This window comes from Myotis yumanensis, unplaced genomic scaffold, assembly GCF_028538775.1.
Source record: "Myotis yumanensis isolate MYYU_CA2020_CCGP unplaced genomic scaffold, mMyoYum1.0.hap1 SCAF_2, whole genome shotgun sequence".
Lineage (NCBI taxonomy): Eukaryota > Metazoa > Chordata > Mammalia > Chiroptera > Vespertilionidae > Myotis > Myotis yumanensis.
This window is the reverse complement of record NW_027223753.1, coordinates 24,063,396-24,079,358: the sequence shown is the minus strand read 5'-3', so window position 1 is coordinate 24,079,358 and position 15,963 is coordinate 24,063,396. Positions and strand designations below refer to the sequence as shown.

The 15,963-nt window shown below is 55.1% G+C and overlaps 1 protein-coding gene across 1 annotated transcript in view; it reads left to right on the top strand.

Annotated features, from left to right (window-relative positions):
• The window catches only part of GRIK3 (glutamate ionotropic receptor kainate type subunit 3), a 201,065-nt gene that overhangs the window by 145,238 nt on the left and 39,864 nt on the right, over positions 1-15,963 (top strand). Inside the window, exons 6-9 of the mRNA XM_070404741.1 lie at positions 1,314-1,487; positions 1,998-2,141; positions 8,392-8,499; positions 11,653-11,766. Coding sequence (XP_070260842.1) covers positions 1,314-1,487; positions 1,998-2,141; positions 8,392-8,499; positions 11,653-11,766 — 540 coding nt within the window. The remainder of the gene's footprint in view (positions 1-1,313; positions 1,488-1,997; positions 2,142-8,391; positions 8,500-11,652; positions 11,767-15,963) is intronic.

The following is a 15,963-nucleotide window of genomic DNA, read 5'->3' as shown; positions in this document are numbered from 1 at the left end:
AGGGGCTGAGTGTTTAGGTACTTGATGAGAAAAAACATAGAATAAGGCTGCTAGGTTAGATACAAAATGGACTAACGTCTGCAGGGCCATAAAACCACAACCGTGGCGATGATCCTTTTTGTGAACAAAAATGTACAAGTGAACCCCGAGTCTGGGCCTTGAACCAGTAGCTGAGAGTGAAGGCAACCCCAGGTGTGTTCGCCAGGAGAATCGCACAGTCCCAGGTGGGCAGTAAACCATGTTTCCATGCTGCTCTCCTGCCTTATTTCCAAGTTTGGGGTAAGTTTCTGTTCTGAGGACAGAGTACTGCTCTGCTCCTCATGCTACCACCCCCCAAACACCACCTCTTTTCAGCTAACACCCAACTTCTCCCTCTGTGTCTGCACCCCCTTCCCAGAGCTGCGGTGGGGGAGGGGGGCCTGGAGCTGGGCTGCCCCATGCATTCAGGCCTGTTTTCCTGGCCCTTAGGCGAGGGCCTGCCCACGCACCTGGATGTGACCTGGCCCCCAGACAGACAGGCTGTCCACCCTCACTGCTCCCAGGAGGCAGGGGTGAGGATGGAGCCTGTGGTGTGAGGGGCCAGGGGAGAGAAGAGGGCAAGGGCAGCTGTACTCTGAGTCCCTGGCAGGACACTTTTAAAATACTCTCCTTTGCCCGCCGGTTTGGCTCACTGGATAGAGCATCAGCCTGGGGACTGAAGGGTCCCAGGTCGATTCCGGTCAAGGGCATGAACCTTGGTTGCGGGCACACCCCCAGTAGGGGATGTGCAGGAGGCAGCTGATCGATGCTTCTCACTAATTGATGTTTCTAACTCTCTATCCCTCTCCCTTCCTCTGTAAAAAATCAATAAAATATATTAAAAATAAATAAAATAAAATAAAATACTCTCCTTTTGGGAATAAAATCCTTCCTTCAGCCTCACTCAGGGTAACGTGAGGATGCCCAGATCCAGCAGCACGAAGTGGGCCTCCCCGTCAGAGGCAATGACCATCCTGACTGTCATCAGCTACTGTTGGAAGCCGGGCATTGGGCCTGAACGGCTGCACCACATCCTATAAAGGAGGCAGATGAAGAAATGGTCAGAGCGGCTTGCTCGAGGCCTGGCAGTGAACACTTGGGGTCGGCCACCAGGCAGATGGGTTCCTGTCGACTCCAAGTGCAGTGCTCCCATGGGGGCCCCTCACCCCTGGCCTCCCCTCCCCGGGCCCTGCAGGGAGCTGCAGCGAGGGCTCTGGGGGGCAGCAGGGAGCTTGGGCAGTGGGCTGGAGCTTACGGCGGACACACCTTTATTTCCACGAACCTCTCTCTGTCAGGATCTTTATGCGCTAGACCTGGAGCCCTACCGCTACTCGGGGGTGAATCTGACAGGGTTCCGGATCCTCAATGTGGACAACCCCCATGTCTCGGCCATCGTGGAGAAGTGGTCCATGGAGCGGCTACAGGCAGCCCCCCGGGCCGAGTCCGGGCTGCTGGACGGAGTGATGATGGTACGGCAGCAGGGGGGCCAGACCCAGGGCTCCCCTTTCCCTTCGCCTTTCTCCCTTCCTCCCTCCCTCGCATCCCTCCTTCCACCTCCTCCCTCCCTGTTTCTTACTTCCCTCCTACCAATCCCCTTCTTAGGTCAGCAGGACCTGAGGCTAGGGGCCAGGACACAAGGGAGCCAGACATAGTCCATCCCAAGTACAGACATGTCAACAGCTGGTGACAGAGCTGGAATAAGCTCACTGGGTCCTAGGTGTGACCAGCAGAGGCTGGGGAGGCGGGAAGGAGATGGTGCGGGGGCCCAGACAGCAGCAGGGCATGGGGATGGGGCAGAGGGACTGCTCAAAGGTCAGAGCTGCAAGGGTGTCAGGTGTCTGCAGAGCAGCAGGGTCACCCAAGCCTGGCCTCTCACCAGGCCCCCCTGTGTGCCTGTTGCGGGGAGGGGAAAGGGATAAAGCAGGGGGAGCGGAGAACTCGGAAGCTGTTCTCAGGCAGGCCCTGTACCCTCCCTTCAGACCGACGCCGCCTTGCTGTATGATGCCGTGCACATCGTGTCCGTGTGCTACCAGCGGGCACCCCAGATGACCGTGAATTCCCTGCAGTGCCACCGACACAAGGCTTGGCGCTTCGGCGGCCGCTTCATGAATTTCATCAAGGAGGTAAGTGCCCCCCACACCCCCACCAGGGCCATCTCCCCGGAGGTTGTTGGTGCTGCAGAGCGGTCAAGGGCCCAGGTTTGGGAGTCAGGTTCAATGTTCAATCCACCTGAACTTGGGCAAGTTGCCTTACATCTTGGAGCCTCAGTTTCCTTGAGTGAAAATAGCCATGACAGGACCAATCTTACAGGGTGATGGAGAGGCTGTCCTTGGCACGTAGTAGGTGCTCAGCGGGTGGTCAGCATTGCCAGCAGGACACAGCATGGGCTTCATGTACAACAGGTGAGGGGCTTGACCTCTGGCTGTGTGATCTTGGGCAAACGCAGGAACCATGCTGGGCCTTCGTTGTCTCGTCTGTACAACGCGGTACAGAGATGAAAGGTGGCCACGTGGAAGGTGCTCCGTGCAGTGCAAAGGCAGAGGAGGCTCCGTGAATAGCAGTCAGCCCCACCAACTCCTCTGTACGTCACAGGCCCACCAGCCAACTTCCCAGCCAGGGTCCCCATCGGGACCAGCTCTCCTGGCACCACGGTGACTGTGGAGAAGGCCCATCCATGGAGCTGACTCCAAGGAACCAGAGAGCAGAAGCCTGTCCTGCTGCTGAGAAGGCGGCCTGGAAACACACGGGGCCTGCTTTAATCTCCAAGGACTCTCTCCAGCACCGCTGTCCCGTAAACGGTGGAGGGCCGCTTATTGTCCCCATTTTACAGATGGGGGAAGCTGAGGTCTGGGCTTGCACCCTGGCTCCATCCCAACTGGCTAAGTGACTTTGGCTGAGATGACCAACTCTTGGATCCTCAGTTTCCTCGGCTGTGTCCTGAAGATAGTAAGAAAGTGTGCTACAAAGCGTTGTTGGGAAGACAATGGAAAACTGCGCACAGAGCCCCCAGGCGGGGCCCAGTCAGGTCCCAGTATACGGTAGATGAAGAAGGTTTCAGGGGGACGAGGTCTGGGCAGGGAGCTCCTGGGTCAGAGAGAGTGACCGTGTCCAGGGCAACAGCACGTGCACTTAGGGCTGTGGCTCTGTATAGACCATCCCTTTGTAGCAATCACAATGGACCAGAAAGGAAGCCAGCTGCCTTGGGAGTTCACTTATTCAACAGATACCTGTGTGGGCCTGCGGGGTGCCAGGCAGGGAGCTAACGCAGATGAGCCCAGCACTCTCAGAGCTCACACCCAGGCAGACGTCCAGAACATCATCGCGTTCATGCCTGTATCCCTACCCCAGGAGGAAGGCAGCGCTGTGAGGGCGAAGAGCGAAGGAAGCCACCAACCTCCTCAGTGGGCAGGGCTGCTTTCCCGGAGGCCCCTCCCTCCCTCCTGTGACTGCTTGGGATGAGGCCAGTGACAGCTCTTCCTGCATTTCAAAATGACGCTTACAGGAACGGGGATGAGACACAGGCTGGAGGGTTTGACGCGTGTGCCTGTGGAGTTTCTCTCTTCCCGGCTGTGTGGCTTTAGACAAGTTCCCAGACGTCCCCAAGCGTCAGTCCCGTCACCGGGCAAACACCTTCTCAGAGTCGTTGCGAGGGAACACGTGAGGCCTTGGCGCCAGTTCCCTCGCTCCTGGGAGTCCAGTGTCCGCTGTTTCGGTACAAGAGGACCACAGCGGGCCCTTCTCATTCATCCCCTCAAAATTGCAGAGGAAGTTTGATGGGCCACTGCAAGGCCGGGCTGGCCCAGGCAATCATCAGCTTGTTCTCAAGACTCTCTGAGGCCTGACTCCTACCTCCTAGGCCTCCTTCCTCGGCAGGCCTCCAGCTAAGTAACCACAGGCCAGTGTGTGGATCTGCTGACTCGGGCCACCACCCTGGGACCCTTAGGAGCCAGACCAAAGTGGCTTTGAAGCTCAATCACTTTTGGGCTGTGTGACATTAGAGAAGCTACTGAACCTCTCTGTGCCTCAGGTTCTCTTCTGTACAATGGAGATAATACCCAAGTGGTTGTAGGATTAAGTGAGTTATGTGTGTGTGAAGCCAGGACACCGCCTGGCATAGAGCAGTGCTGAACAGATTGGCTGCTATGACTATTGTTTCTACCATCATGACTGTCAGTCCTATGGCTTCTTGTCTCCTCGTGGGTTTTTAGCTAACGAGGATCTCCAAGCCTCATAGTTTCAGGGACACCACCCCCCCCCCCAACTCTGTTCACCCTCACTCCTTGGGATGCTTGAGGCTCAGTGGTAAAGCCCAGATGGGAGCAGAATGGCCACTGTCCACACCATAGCAAGGGGAGCCCCCTTCTCCCTCCAGGGGCTGGTGTGCCCGGCCCCCGTTTCCTGGCCCCGGCCCAGTGAATGACCCCACCACTCACATCCCTTTACAGAGCCCTTTCAGAAGCATCTCTATCTTACCTTAGGGTGTGGAGACCGAGGTCCAGGGCAGCCATGGGGCTGGCCCATGGTCCCACAGCTGGTCATGACCAGGCAGGTGCCCTGCCGGAGCCCAGCACAGTCTCTCCTCGGACCATTTCCAAGTTGCCCGCCTCCCCATCTGACTGCATGACAGTAAATCATTTTAAAGACTTGGCATTTCCGAGAGGAGCTGGAAAATGCCAGGCCGGAGTTCAGAGCGTGTGAAGCATCTTTCATTTAGCGAGTCCGGAGCCTCGGCTGGAAGGGGTGGGGGGGCTGCGAAATGTCACGGGGAGGAGCTGCCAGTGGCTCCCTGCCCAGGCCCTGCCCCTGCCCACCGCCCACAGACAGGCAGTGCACCTGCTGGCATTTCATCCCTCTGGAGCTGACAAGGGGGAGGCTCCCCTCCACAGTGCAGGTTTGAAGGCTCCTGCTGTGATTTCCCCAGGGGCCGGAGAAAGCCTGAGGTGTGGGCGCCCACTGAGCCGAGAGGGAGGCGGAGGGACTGGGGAGCTGGCCTGAGCCTCCCCTCGAGGTCAGGCACGGTGGTCTTCTCCTTTTCTGACACATCTCTAACCTCCATCCCCAACTCCCTCCGGCTCCCTGGGCTCCATAAATCTCCCATTCGCCCTGGCAGCGATGGCCCATGCTCTCCAGCCCTGCCCCTGCCCCTGCAGCGGGCATCTGCCCACCATTGCTCGGGGCCTGCACAGCTCAGTCCCTCTTTGAGCCTCAGTGCCCATGACTTTAAAATGGGGGCAGTGTTGTCACCCACCTGGCAGGATCAGGATGAGAACAGAATGAGCTCATGCAGAGATCAGTCCTCTGCGACAGGGTTTCTACTGAGGCCTCGGGCCTTAGACCAGGGGACCCCCCACCCCGCAACCAAGGGCCAGCCCTAATCCAATGGAGCTCCCACAAGGAAGCAACAAGGAGAAATTATAGTATATACCACTTAGTCAGGACTGCATACAGTAGCCCCCCCTTATCTGCAGGGGATACGGTCCAAACCCCCCTCCCCAGAGGATGCCTGAAACCGCAGACAGGACCGAGCCTACATGTACTATGCTTTCCCTATGCATACTGTGATAAAGTTTAATTTGTAAATTAGGCAATGTCATGGTAGAAGATTCGTTCTTACCATAGATCTTAGCAAACTCAGCATATAATTTTTCCTTTCCTTATTAATTTGAGAATGTTCGCCATGTCAGTTAGAGGAAGCCCTTGCCGCTTCTCTTTGGCATATCGGAAATCCCAGCATCAACAACGCCACTCTTGCGCTTTGGGGCCATTAGTAAATAGGGTGCCTTGAACACGAGCACTGCGGAGGCTTGACAGTCGATCTGATAACGCAGACCGCTGCTAAGTGACTAACAGGCGGGGAGTGTACACAGTGCGGATACGCTGAAGAAAGGGAGGGTTTCATCATGCTACTCAGAATGATGGGCAATTAAAAACATTTGCATTGTCACCGAAACCAGTTTGGCTCAGTGGATAGAGCGTCGGCCTGCGGACTGAAAGGTCCCAGGTTCGATTCCAGTCAAGGGCATGTACCTGGGTTGCGGGCACATCCCCAGTGGGAGATGTGCAGGAGGCAGCTGATCGATGTTTCTCTCTCATCAATGTTTCTAACTCTCTATTTCTCTCCCTTCCTCTCTGTAAAAAATCAATAAAATATATTTTAAAAAATAAATAAATAAATTTAGGTTTAAAAAAACAAACATATGCATTGTTGCCCTAGCTGGTTTTGCTCAATGGATAGAGCATCAGCCTGTGGACCAAAGGGTCCCGGGTTCGATTCCGGCAAAAGGCACATGCCTTAGTTGCAGACTCCTCCCCGGTTTGGGCCCTGGTCGGGGCTCGTGCAGGAGGCAACCAATCGATGTGTTTCTCTTACATCAATGTTTCTCTGTGTCTTTCCCTCTCTCTTCCACTCTCCCTAAAAATCCATGGGAAAATATCCTTGGGCGAGGAGTAACAACAAAAATCAACAACAACAAAACTTATGAATTGTCTATTTCTGGAATTTTTCATCTAATATTTTGGGGCCGCAAGTAACTGAAACCGTGGAAAGCAAAACTGCAGATAAGTAAGGACCACTGTCTGTCAGGCCCTGTGCTAAGCACTTTATACACCTTTGAACGCCTGTGAAGTAGGTAATTTTCCCTTCCTGAAGCTCAGAGAGGGTAGAGTCCTAGCGCAAAGCCCACATTCTAACCTCTTGTTTGACAGCCTCTGGGAGCCCCAGGGCGCCGGCTAGTGTACCCATTTGCCCGCTGGGCGCTCTTCAGGATGACTTTCCAGCGCCTTCGAGCTGCTCCGGGGCCTATGGATGCCCAAGAGTTTTCCTTTCAGATCAACAGATAGGAATCTGTGAACCCGTGAATTTGTGTGTCCAAGTGTGAGTGTAAGCAGAGGTTCAGCAGCCATTCAGCTGAGGAGAGGCTGGGCCTCTCTCAGAACCTGTAAGGGACCCTGGCCCCAGCGTGCAATGACGAGCTCAGTGTAGCCAAGCAAGGACTCATAATCAGACCTCCCCTCCTGTCCATGCTCTGGGCCCTCGGGGTGAGGCAGCTGCTGTGGGTTCCTCTCTCCCTGAAATCCCAGCTCACCTTTGTTCCCAAGGACTCCAGGGTGTGTAGGTTTGTTGTTCCCCAGACACAGAAAGCCACACATCCCAGCTTTTACCTGTGTGCCTGCTGCATCCTAACCCCAAGGAGGAGGGAGAGGAGGAAACCCCTCCCCCTGAGGCAGGGGGTGCCTGGGACCCTGCCTCCAGCTTGGCTCGCCCTCTTCTCCACTCTGAGCTTGGGGCCTCTCTGGGGCTGCTTCCTCATCTGTAAAGCAGGCTCATCACCCCCAGGATTGCTGTGGAGGTGGCGTGGCGTGCACAGTGCGGAGCGCCGCGCAGAGCTAACTCTCGGGGCCCACAGGCACACGTTCCCTGCGAAGGGCCAGATAGTAAATATTTAAGGCTTTGCAGGCCAGACGGTCTCTGTAGCAACTATCCAGCTCCGAAGGTGTAGCAGAAAAGCAGCCAACGACTATACATACAGGTGAACACATGTGCGAGGCCGTGAGCTAAGAAACTGTTTTCAAAAAGAGGTGTCGGGCAGGTGGTTTGCCCACCTCTGGTCTAGAAGATGGCGCTCTTCTCAGTTCAGGTCCTGAACCTGCTCTGAACCGCTGTCTGCCTCTTTGTGTGAATGATGCTCATGAAAAGCTACCATTTCATTCAGGGCTCAGGTTGTGCCGGGCACCGTTCCAAATATTTTATGGGACTCACTCATTTCACCCTCATCGCACTTTGGTGAGATGGCTGCTATTGTTAGTTCCATTTTATAGATGAAGAAACTGAGGCCGAGATTGCAATGAAATTCCAATCACACAGCCAGTTGTGCTTGACTCTAACATTCTGATGCCACAGGGCTGGGGCTGGGGCTGGGGCTGGGGTGGCAGGAGTGACCTTCTCCATCTCCCTGGCTCTCTGGAGGCCACTCCAGGCATCTGGTCTCCCAGCCGACTTGGCCCCTTGGCCTCTCTGCCTCTCAGCAAGTCTCGCCTGCCCTGCCCGCCTGCCTCCCTGCCCCTCGCCAGGGATCTGACGCGGGCTTCCCCTTCTCGTGGCTTCGAGGCGGGGGCTCATTTGAGCACGCCTGAGATCGATGTTGTACACGGGAAGGTGCAAATGTAAAGCTGGCTAAAGAGCATAATAGAATTTATGGAAATCGCTGGCTCGCACCACAGCCCGAGCAATGATGGAGGTGATTATTAATTAATCATGGTCTTGGGGGAACAGTATCAGTGCAAGGAGTAATTAAAATGAAGCATTGTACAGTTGTACCGAATGATGATTTATGAGCCCGAGGAATTGCCGCTCTGCCCTCTCCTCTCCGGCAGGCTCAATGGGAAGGATTAACTGGACGGATTGTTTTCAACAAAACCAGTGGCTTACGGACCGATTTCGACCTGGACATCATCAGTCTGAAGGAGGACGGCCTGGAGAAGGTGCGTGGGGCGCCAGAGCGGGAGGGGCGAGGCCCATTGTAGCCGCCACTTTAGGGTTCAGCAGGACCTGGTGTGGCCTGTGCCTTGGCCCTTCAGAGAACACGAAGCCTTGGTCACACGAGGGATGCGGAACCCAGTGGCCTGGCCACGGCAGATACCCAAACCATCGGAGCAAGGGAGTAAGGGCCTTCAGGGATGGTTTAACGTAGAAAAGGGATAGAAGGCTCGTGGGGCAGACAGACTGACTCTAAGTCTCTGCAGGGCTGTGTGGGACAGAGAGACAGACATATCCTTGGGTAAGGGAAACTTTCTAAGGACCACAGGTGCCTGCCTGGGGAGTAGTGAGCTCACTGTCACTAGAAGCATTTAAGCAAAGCAATTGCTTGTCTGGGACACTGGAGGTGACTCCTACTCTTGCAGAGGGGTTGAAGCATGTGGTTTCTGGGCTGCCCTAGGTTTTTGAGGCCTGTATGGTTCCAGGGAGTTTGGACAAGAAAGGCAGGTCCACCAGGGCCTGGGGACTCCCAGCTGATTGCCGTAGAAATGTCTGCAAAGGGGCCAGTTCTGATGCTGGGAATCTTGAGCACATTCTGACATCAGGCTGCTGGACTGCGAAGTGGGGTCTAACATTAGCCCCTGATTCTCAGTGTTCCCTGAACCTCGGGCCCGGAGCTCAGCCACACTCTCATCCCACCGCAGGCTGGTCCCTGGTAGCCCCAGGGCACCTCTCCAACCCTGGGAGTGAGGTATATAAAATGCAGGAGCAGAGGCCTGGAAGTCAGGGCCAGCTCTGGTGCCTGTGGGCCTGCAGGAGTCCCTGATTCCTCATCTCCCTGCCGGCCCTGGGTCAGGCCTCTTCCTCCGATTATTCTGACACTCCCACTGGCTTTCTTTCCACCTCCCTCCTGAGGCCTCCAGCCATTCGAGTGTACACACAGGTGACGCTTCCCAACACACAGCTCTGCCCTCTCTGAACCTGCCCATGCTCCCCAGTCGAGTCGGTAAGCTCCGCCCCTCTCCCAGCCTCTAAGGTTCTCGAAATGCCCCAGCCTTCCTCTCTAGGCCTGGTCTCCACTGTCCCCAACAGCACTCCCATGGTCCAGTCACACCCCCTCCCTCCTGCACCTCTGGCCTTCACCCCTGCCATCCACCGTCCTGGTGGCGGGAGTGGCCTCTGACTCCTGGGTTGTACCTTGTGGCCAAGGTTTACTCCATTCACTCCAGAGTTTCCCACACATTCACGGGGTCACTGTACTGGGGAGAGGTGGCCAGGGAAACGTCACCAGAACTCCGCGACTCTCTCATGCTGAATGTAGCATCTGTCCCTGAGGACGGGCTGTGGCCTCTGCTCCTCACATCTTCGAGGCCAGTTGATCATACACAGCATATGAGTTCCCATTCAGCAGTCTTCCCACTTCTATTTAAACTCTGCCGTGCTGGGGAGCTCCCTTCCTCCTCGGGCAGCACTATTGCAATATAGGATCCATTCAAGTAGCCATGTCATCTTTGCTCTCTCAGCCGTCCATCTCTGAGGATAGCCTGAAATTCTAAGGATGGCATGCATGCCCCACTTCTCGCTCCTGTGCCTGCGGCTGGCATCGGTAACTGGTCATCAGAACGCTCTTTCCCACTGAGCCCACCACAGCGTCCTTCTGCCCGCAACTGGCACAAGTTGGCCACAGCTGACACTGGAGAAACACTCTCTGCTGCACCTGGACTGAGGTGGACCCGCAGAGGCCTCCCGCAGAGGCTCCTGATCTCAGACTCCGGGCAGAGAGCCCCTGCAGGCTGCCCCCCTCTCCCCCCGGGCCTCACTGTCTCACATCCCCGTGGCAGCTGGTGTCTAGCAGGGCATGCCGTTGGAGCTCAATAGATGCTTCCTAGGGCACAGATTCCTGCTGTTCATTTGGCCTCTAGACAGATGTTTGTTGAGCAGCCCCTGCACCCAGGAGTGCTGCTAGGGCCCCTCGTGCTGAGCTCAGGCCACTGGAGAGAAGAGCATCTTCCAGGCTGTCTCCTTGTCTCCTCTCCTCTTGCCCTGGGGGGTCTGAGAAGACAGATCCTGCCTGGAGAGGGCACTGAGCCCCCAACACAGCCACTCTGCCTCCCATACCGTCACTTCTGGTGCTAAGCTGGGTCAGAGCTGATCCAGCCAGCTCCAGCCAGTGGCTTTGGGAGGATTAAGGCAGAATTACCGAGCATAATTACGCATCTCGCTGCTATCTTCCTGGCACAGCTCTCTTAATGGGATGTTTGCACTCAGCTTCTCTGTTTAATTGATTAAGTTTCTGAGGAACCCCCAGCTGGGCCAAGGACAGGGTGGACGTGCCGAAATCGTCCTTGAGAGAGAAGAGCTGAGATTGGGGCAGGACGGGGCAGAGTTGGATCCAAAAGGACCTTTAAGAGGCCCTGGGCTTTAGAATGATTTGTAAACTTGATCTTCCCTTGCCTACCTCGGGCTCAGGCCTGATAGCAACAAGGGCACTGTGCGGACAGAGATTAAGCTGCCTTGCCCAGGGTATCTGCCAATTTTGGAAGTAAAACCACAAATCCCTGCAGCATCTAAGGCCCCCAGTGAGGGTCACCCACTCTGTCCTGCCATCCCCTAAACAGCTACCAAGACCAGTCTCCTGCCCAGCCTGCCGTCCTGTATGGGACCCATGTCATTGTCCCCGCACTCGTTCCATAGGTGCTATGAACATCCCCCTCCCTCGCTCCTGGGCTCTGGAGCTGCCGCTGGGGCTGAGACCCAGTGAGTGAGCAGCTGGCTGCCTGGGTCTTCCCAAGGAGGTGGGAGGCCCACCAGGCTCTGCGTAACTGTCCCAGGGGAGGACCTGACCTTGACCCTGACTTCATCATGGCATCTGCTCCACCCAGGATGGTTCCCTCTGAGTTCCCTCTGTGTCCACCTCTCCCTCTGCATCTCCCCTTCAGCTGTGAAGGGTTTGGCACCAAGGGGATGTGGGAGAATTCAGGAGACTTAGGGGCCTCCTCCTGGGATGAGGGAGGCAGTAGGCAGTCAGAAAGGTTAGTTTCAAACATGTTAGCCATGGCCATGAAGAATGGGATCAGGATGATGGGCTTGTTGATGAGGGAACAGGATGGAGAGACTGAAGACTCAGCACCCTGTTCCCTGTCTGTCTGTCCATCCAGGTTGGGGTGTGGAGTCCTGCCGAGGGGCTCAATATCACAGAGGTCCCCAAAGGCCGAGGCCCTAACGTCACCGACTCTCTGACAAATCGGTCACTCGTCGTTACCACAGTGCTGGTAAGAGCTTGCAGCCCTGCAGGAGGGACTGTCTGGCCTGGGGGTGGGCTGGCCATCGGGGCTGGAGAGACCCCCTCCATCGCCCCACCCAGCATCGACCAGGCACCTCCTATGAAGCTGCTGGGGGGCTGGGAAATGGGAGGGGCACTGGAAAGTGGACACATTCAGGGTTGCTCAAAACAGCCCTCTGTGGGTGGTTGGAACACAGCAGCCCTGCTCAGGGCCACAGGCCAGAGGCCTCCTCCCGGACCAAAGCACTCAGCCCTCAAGCCAGCCTGAGACCCGGTGGCCAGGCCTGCAGAGGCCTGTGTGTTTACATCTCATCCACAGACTCCCTGAACCCTGAAGTCTGAGTAGAAGGAGTGGAAGAAAGGAAGTTGACCTGATGTCTGAACCAGGACTCAGGTCTACCTCTTCCACCTCAGTCCCCTGAGCAAAGGCCCTCCCGCTGGTCTCCTCTGCCCTATTGCTCTTGGCAACAATCACTCTACCTGCTGTCCTCCCTCCATTCCCAGACTGAATAGTGCCACCTTCTTCTGATCATTTCAACCCAAGGAGCGGCTTTGGGGGTCTTCTGGGGTCTCTGTACTCTGGAGCTCAGCCTCTAGCATGACCAGAGGCTCAGGACCCACTTCTCAGGACACAGAACTGCTCTGGGGGCCCACGCCGGGCCATGGTGGGAGGAGGCAGCCCGGGCATAGCCTGGTGGATTCTGACCAAAGAGCCTTTGAGGACAATTCTCACCCTGGTCAGCTTCTCTTTATAATAAAGCCAGATGTTTACAAGGGCCATGTGGTAAGATCATTCTCTATAAAACAAACCAATAAGAGCGCTCTGTTTAGAGTGCATAGATAAAGTAAGGCTGCACCCCATACTGGTCCTTCCACAGGGCTCGTGCAGGCTGGCCACACCCACCTCCCACCGGAGGCAGCTCAGCTCCACTGGATGGTGCTATGTCCTCCCTCTGGTGGGATTCGCCTGCAGTGTGCTTGGTAGCTGGGTGGTGGGTACCATGGAGCAGGAAGGGATGTAAACCCCATCCTCCCAGGAGGCCCAGTGAGCAGCAGACACCAGGGGCACCATCGGCTTCTAGGGAGCAATTGCGGCCTGTGGGTCTCAGCCCCGGTCTCCAGGGTTATGACTGAGAGGATCCATGTTAAGGTGACAGGGACCTAACAGGGGTTCTGGACAGGCCACTGAGCCAGAACGAGAGGACTGGGGAGACACCTACTCCCGCCAATTTGGGGTGAGGCCCCCCCTGGCATCTTCTTCTGACAACTGTATTTCCTGCCTGCCTGCCTTTACTGATCGACTTTTTGTTAACTAAAAAATATATAAAAATTAGACTTTACAACCAGTAAGTCCCAAGGTCTCATTAGGAACAGGGGAAATTTTGTTAAAAAGAAAAAATACACAAAACTCTAAAAGATTAAAAAGAGCAAAGAGATTAGAGTGAAGACTGATGAGCAATTAAAGGAATACTGATGTGGATAAAGATGTAAAAAATAAAAAAGGAGATTGGAAAGAGAACAAAATAAAAAAGGTTAAAAGGAAAATAGTAAAGGGAAAAATGAAAAGGAACGCTATCAAGAAAGATGAAAAGGGAAAATAAATAATTAACACTCCAGCTAGACATGGTAAGAAATGTAAATCCCGAATGTCAGGAAGCAAAAGGATAAAAGTGTGACAAAGCTAAAATATAAAAGGGTAAAAATGAAATAATACGAAGGTGGTAAAAGATTAAAAGCGGAGCTGCATGGAACGTGAGCTATCAATAAATAAGGCTCTTTTCACACGACAAGATTAAAAAAGGTGAAACTAGTATTGCTCTGAGAAATTAGGAGAGGTGATAAATGAGCTAAGATGACTCAGGCTCAAAACAATATTCTAGCGGGCGGAGGGGCGCTACAGATAATACACCAAAATGATGCAAAACCCACCTTGAAAGACACAGGGTTCTCTTATTAAAATGGCAGCAGCCTGGTTTCAAGGGCAGAAGTCCCTTTGGCAAGGCCACGAGGGATTTTTCTACCCTAACAGAGACCAAATCCAGCAGATGTCCCCGTTCTTCCCGAAGTTTCTTGGTCAGTACTCAAAGCTTCTTGCAAAGTTGCAGACCTACTTGTACTCAGCGGCTCACCAGAGGCCCCTCCCGCCTGCAGCATCTGCTGGCTCCCAGGCTCCCAGGCTCCCAGGGACAGGGAAGAAGAGAAGCCCCTCTTGGCCCACAGCCTGGACACAGCTCCATCGGTCCCACTGCCACTCATCCAGGCCAACATGAGCCCCGCAGCCCTTTGGGACAAGCAGTGTGAGCAGGACAGGGCCAAGACTGTGTGATGATGGTTAAGAGCCCAGAACTCTGGGTTTGAGTCCTGGCTTGACTCTTCACGAGCTCTGTGACCTGGAAAATCATTTAACCATCCTGTGCCTCAGTTTCCTAACTGGAAAAGAGAGGTGGTAATGGTTGTACCTACTTCCTAGAGTTGAGAGGAATAATGATTATTAAGTACAAATGGCACAGAGTGCGCGCTAAGTGATAGCTGCTGTTGTTCTTAATTCATATTATTATTGAGTACAAATCCAGTCCCCAGGAGGCGCGGGCTTAATACAGTATTCCACAGGGCGTTATGCCGGGCAGAATGACAGTTTTCTAGAGAAAACCTCTGCTTCTGTCCCTGAGCCTTGCTGCGGACTGACCCCTGACCACGGTCACAGAGGTTGTCTCTAGCACAGGGTGCGTTGTAAACTTTGAACTTGCACTTGAATGCCTTCCAGGCCCGGTGGGCATTCCCTGGCTCTCCATAGACCCCACCACCCTCTATTATTTACATGTGTTTGCCTCTTATCTAGTTGTTTCCTGACTGGCCCCTGAACGTGAGGCTCTCATAGCTTTAGTCCCATAGCTCTAGTCTCCTACCTTATAGGTAAAACTCCAGGTCCCAGCCACCAACTCATCCCCTGCCTTGGCCAACATCTGAGCTCCTGGCCCTGACACCACGATTATTCCCTAGCCCTGGCCCCGTGGCCTTGACCTCTCCCATGGCTGCTGACCCAAATGTCCTTCCTCGGAGTCTTCCAAGAGACTGAGATGCCCACTCCCACACAAGGACTAGTCTGAAGACCTAGAGCTGGCCCAGACCTTCCAGAGAGTGTACCAGAAAGTCTCAGTGTGGCTCGCATGTCCCCGACCTGGGGGCCCCAGGCTTGAGCTCTTTGGGGCAGCTGTGCCAGTTGTGGGCAGAGGCCCAGCCCTAGCTGCTCCGGCTGAAAACCCAGCACTGTGCTTTGGCAGCCAGAAAGCAGGGCCAGCATCACCCGCTGAGAGCACTGGGCCCCTGCCCTTCTGGAAGTGTGTTGCCAGGGTAACAATGCTTTGAGTGACAGGCAGGTAAAAGCAAGCGTACAGGAAGATCCGACTGTTTGCCCCTCACGAACAGGGCTGGCCTGAGACCTCTAGAATCTTGATGTGGCTGAAGGCAGCATCTCTGTGTGTGCTACCTTCTCCCTATCTGAGTGCCCAGGGTTAGTTGCTAGGGACACCTTAGCCTGGACACAGATGGGCAGAGCCCTGACCCCCACCCTCTCTGGCCCCTCCTTGCTGCAGGCAGCCTTCCTCATTCCTGAGGCCAAAGGGGCTGCAGCAGGAGCCTGGAAGCCTGCCCTCCCGCCCACTCCCTGCCTGGCCCCTGCCTCTGTCCTGGTTCAGCTCTTCCATGAATTCATGAAAAATTCATCCACCCAAACCTCAGCTCACACACTGCGAAAACACGCCCAACTCATTCCTGGGGCCCTGCTTTTGAAGGTTCAGTGTTCTTTTGGCTGCTGAAGTGAGCAACCGTGTCAGTATGCACATCAGCACGTGTGTGGGTGTGGGACCATATGCACGGGTGTCTGGATATGGGTGTCTGGTTTACGGGTGTATGTGTGCCATGTGCACATCATGACCCACATAGACTCAGCGGCCAGGCAGGCGGACCGTGGTATCCAGCAGCTGGAGAGAGAGGAGAGAAGGAAGACGGGGATGTGGCTGGGAGAACCATCCCAGGCCAAGGACCACTCCAGCCCCCGCCCCGCTCCCCCCCAACCCCCTGCAGCGAGGGCAGGACACCCAGTACTCTGTCCTGGTTTTAATGGGCAGAACCAAGGCCTTAGGTCCAGGGTCCTTGGCCTCTTTGTTTGAGCAGGGCTAGGCAGACA